The following is a 4,948-nucleotide window of genomic DNA, read 5'->3' on the forward strand; positions in this document are numbered from 1 at the left end:
AAAGCTTCATTCACTTGGGAGTCAATTGAAGCATCATGTAGTAAGTGTAATGCATCCCATCTCCCAAACCACTTCTTTATGTCTTGCATTCATCCCATGCTCAAGATCTTGCTTTTATGCGTCTTTTGAACTTTTTTTCTTGCTTCCCATGCAATTGTAGAAATTCAATGTGAGGGTTTTTGACGCATCTTTATCATGTACTCCACAACCCTTTCCATGCCATAACCTCATCTGAGAGAGAGAGAGAGAGAGAGAGGAGAGAGAGAGAGAGAGAGAGAGAGAGTATCAGAGAAGAAGTTTGATATGACCAGCAAGCTGTCACTAGAAATTGATGAAGAGGATGAGGACGAAGAATATTCAACTACAAGTGGAGAAAAATCAAATGGATCTTACACAGTTGTTTTTGAAACTTGAGTTTAAGATTTGTCTGGTCTAAGATTGAAAGTTGCCTGTTATCTAGATCTCTCATTTCCTAGAGATATGTAGAGTTCTAAATCTAATAGTGACAAATCTATGAGATATGGACAATCATCCAAATCTCATATTCAAGCATTAATTTGGTATGAGAAAAGAGGTTTGGTAATTATATTGTAAGCCTCTTCCAAAAATATTATATATGGGTTTAAAATGCTTAAGATGTTAGAAATAATAATGAAGGATTTAGATTTGAGATAGAGCTAAAAATAAGAAAACTCATAAAATCTCATGAAGTATGTTCCTTAAGTGTCTGAAATGTTCAAGATTTAAAAATAATGTCCAAGGTTCAGATTTGAGATAAGTCTTCAAATAAGAAAAAATCATAAAATCTTAGAAAGTCTAAGATAATCCTAAAGATGAGCTAGAACCCTTCATTAAAATTGAGAATTTAGGTTTAGATGGTTATTGTTGAGAACTCATAATTGTATATGATTCTTTGTCTATTAGAAATGTTAAGAGTCGATAACCTATGAATGACAAGTCAAAGAGATTTGGACATTCGTCCAAATATCATGTTTAAGAGACGTTCAAGATTTACACATTTGTCCAAATCTCATCTTTGAAATCAGTGGCCATGTGAGGAATATTAGTCTGTTAACAACAATTATCAAGGGTCTTTGATTTGACATAATTATGATGAGAATTGGGCAACCAACATTACTAGCAAAAATCCACATGTAAAGTTGAAGATGGTAGAATTTAATATCTAGTTGTAGCAAACCTATGGGAAATATAATCCTACATACGAACTTTGATGATTTGATGGTTGTACAAATCAAGATAGTAGCTCAGGTTTGGACGCTTGTCCAAATCTCATCATCACTTAAGCTCTTACAGTAGTAAAAGACATTAAAAATCCTAAATATGTGCATGACAAGTTTTCAAATATAGACAAACGTCTTGTTCTCATATTCAAGCTTCAATCTTATTGGGTTAATATTTAGCAATGGTTATGAGTATGCATGAGAACGTATCTTATCATTTTATATCTAGCATTAAGTGCATAGGAGCAACAAATATCAAAAAAATTATAACCATTAAAGAATAATATACGAAATAAAAAATCTAGGTACTTACATCTCAGTTGTTGCGGACAACTTGATTTGTAGTCCCTTGTGATGGTTTCTCGGGTGATCCAAAACTCTCCCACTCCCTCCTTACATGCTTCAATTTTTCGAGTGTTGATTATTTCTTTAGAACAAGTTGATATTCCAAATTTTCCATTAAAGAGATCTTGACGCAAGACTGTCGTGGGCAATCAACCACAAGTCCTGCCAAATGTTTGTGATAAATTAATTTTCGTGTTGCATACTCAGGATCATTTATTCTTATGAAGCTCTTTGCAGCCATGATTGAGTGTTGACCCCCAAAAATCCAATATTTGTATTTGTTAAGATTCTCCTTCTTAACTTATTTCGGTTGCTTTGTCTCTAAATTGTATGGCAAAAGATCAACTGCAAAAGAACATGTCTTTGGCATTGACCAAAACTCCTCTACAAGCTCAATCACTACATTCTCTGACAAAGGTTAGTATGTGTAAGCATCGGGTGCCAAATCACATAATGTAGCTAGGATTTCCTTGGTGTATGAGAGACCCATGTCATCATTAAGTGAGTATTTCACAACTCTCTTGTTAAACCCTAATATACAGTTCATTATTCCCTAGGCTTTAAACTAAGGTCTATGGGAGGAATGAAGAGGCACATTGAGGGAAGTGCCAAGGGGCATGGGAAAGTTATAAAAGAAAATCCTTATGTTGTGATTGATAATCTCAATAAATGAATAAGTTTTAGCATGTCTCACTCGTGTCTCCCTCTTTCTCCCTCATGCTCTCTCTCTAATCGCCATCTCTTTCCATCTCCCCCTTCTACACATGGCGATCCCGCTGGTGTCTCTTCTTCTAGAAATGGGAACGGTTAACACCATTGAGTAGGAGATGATGAGGTGGTTACAACAGATTCTCCGAAGTACTTCGTTCGCACTGCGTCAGTTCAATTCCTAAAGGTAATCTAAGGTGTTCTAATATTTTGCACACAAAATATGTTCTTTTATTCTCTTGCATGGCAGTGAGCTTCAAGCTTGTTACACGACGGCTGGAACAGACTGTCGCAACCATCATGGTACCACCATTTGTTGTACGCCAGAAGTAACTTGTTAAATATTATCAGTTGTGTTTACTGTGAGGGAAGCCATGACGAGGCGAGAAAGCAATTTTTGTCTGCAAGGATAAGTAGTGCATCAACAAATATTGAGCACTCTAAGGCGCAACCTCCCGGATAATGAACCCTCTGTTGAATTATTTGCATAGCAAACATGCTATTCAAGTTTTTGTATAACGGCCGACTACGTGACGATCGACGTTTACTGCGCTGCCAAGAAATGGACACGAGAACGAAGCCGTTGCAACCTAAGGGAGATGGCGAGTTGGCTGTATGCGGGTAGGAGTATTTTGTTTGTGCATGCAGCGAGTTCAAGAATGCTCTGAAGTTTTACGGAGGCAATACAGGACCCTGTTCACTGCACTCGAAGCAAACCAAACCCACGACATGTCAAGAGCAACACAGAGGCACAACCCTCAGGCAAGAATTGGCCAAGAAAAAAAACAACAAAAAACTGGATTGTGCAGACAGCTTGCGTGAGAAGACACAAACCACTACATCAAATTCAAGAAATCGCATCAGCAGAAGCCCACCGCCTTCAAAGTTCAAACTCGCAGTTAACACGTACGTAGCAATAATTGATGCTCCAAAGAAAGAAAAATAGAATTTTTAAAAAAATAATAAAAATTCAACACTTATAAAGGGACAATTCCCATACTCTTGTCGTGAAGCTTGTACATTATTAAAATATATGTGTGTAAAAGTGGTCAATAGAATGTGCTCGTCATCAACATGATGATGGGAGATTTGAAGGTGCATGTTACATAATTTGAAGCGCATCATTGACGTAAAATGAAGGCATGGCAAAGAAATGCAAGCCACCTTGTATTTTTTGCGGAGAATACGATTACAGATGGGAAAAATGTCGCAATAAACCGTCGTCACAATGCGGGCATGATGATCACAAAGCCCGGCATTGTTCATTAACATTATTGGAGCAATATTACATTCTTGAGCATGATATTACACAAAATTGCTTGCATAAACCCGAAGCATGGGTAGACGATTTTGTTGGTGCAGTAGAAAAATCCTACTTATGGTTTTATAAGCATTGTAAAAATACATCTCGCACTCATAGGCAATTGAGCTTGCTAAAGGAGTTGCACAAAAATGCAAATCATTTGCATGAGTTGCTTCATAAACGAAGGTTTCTTTAAAAAAATGTTGAGAGCATGGCATACCATAGTTGATAAGGGAGTAGATGATTACTCATGTGATGATGATGACCATGATGAACATGGAAATGGTAGGAATGGGATGGAGATTGGAGTGAAGAGAGAGGACCCTATGAGCCAAGAGAGCCAAGGAGAGTCCCCAAGTAGCTCCAAACTCACATCTTGCACCAGTAAAACCAAAGCATTGTGGGTTACATTTCATCGATTTTTGATGGTGAATTGCATAATTTTGATGTCGTAAATGATGAAGATGACATGGACTTGTTTCTTGATTATCATGAGATGGATCAAGAAAATAATGTTTGCAACTCTTAAGTAAATGAATGCTTTGATGAACTTTTTGATGAAACATTGAAGACAGCTCGTGATGAAAATGATGAACTAATTTCACTTCTTGTTGACAAAGAAAATGATGTGATCAATGTTTTTGTTAATTCTCTTGCACTAGGAGAAGATTTTTGTGTCTTACATGATGCTGAAATGGTGACTAACCAAAATGATATTTTTGTTGATGAAATTTTCAAACATGAACAACAAAGTTTGGTGTGTGTGAAGCAACCTATTTCACAAACTGATGCTATGGTAAATGATTGTTTGCTTGAGGCAATGTTGTGTAATGGGATATGTGTACTTATCCACACAATTGGTGCCTATATAAAGCGTGATGGGGCTTTTATGCTTATCCATGCTAGGAAAGGTGATGATGTTGTGGTTTTAGGCAAACTAATGCTTATTTTTGTGTATGATGATGCAAAGATCTTATGGATTTTTCTCATTGTAAGCCTAGAAGGATATCATATTTGGTGTCTCGAAGTCCAAATTTCATCAAGGAATGGAGTTTATCTTTGCACAAATAACATGGAGCTAATGTTTTTGGATTTCAATGTGCTTGTTGAAAGCATAGCTTTACAAATTGCATCCAAAGCTCACAATCTTTTTGAAGGAGTGTTTGTGAAAGCAAAGGATTTTTTGTTGAAGAATTTTGATCCTTGTTTACAAAACAATGAAGCTTATTTTGAAGTGATTGGCTCAAAGATGGAATCCACTCAATGGAGTGGAGATTTTCTCATTACTTTATGGTTCTACAAGTTTGTTTTATATGAGCTCTTATGGATGTTGATTTTCTTGATGGGCTCC

At 36.6% G+C, this 4,948-nt stretch overlaps 1 protein-coding gene across 1 annotated transcript; it reads left to right on the plus strand.

The window, feature by feature from the left end:
• The first annotated feature begins 303 nt into the window (after window positions 1-303).
• LOC147416701 (uncharacterized) lies at window positions 304-3,048 on the plus strand. The gene is made up of 5 exons (XM_086508135.1): window positions 304-367; window positions 2,411-2,481; window positions 2,580-2,623; window positions 2,667-2,705; window positions 2,783-3,048. The coding sequence occupies exons 1-5, from the start codon at window positions 304-306 to the stop codon at window positions 2,811-2,813; spliced, it is 249 nt and encodes an 82-aa protein (XP_086364261.1). The 3' UTR covers window positions 2,814-3,048.
• The last annotated feature ends 1,900 nt before the right edge of the window (window positions 3,049-4,948 follow it).

The sequence above is a fragment of the Adiantum capillus-veneris genome, unplaced genomic scaffold, assembly GCF_014529385.1.
Source record: "Adiantum capillus-veneris isolate H3 unplaced genomic scaffold, ASM1452938v2 Hic_scaffold_586, whole genome shotgun sequence".
NCBI lineage: Eukaryota > Viridiplantae > Streptophyta > Polypodiopsida > Polypodiales > Pteridaceae > Adiantum > Adiantum capillus-veneris.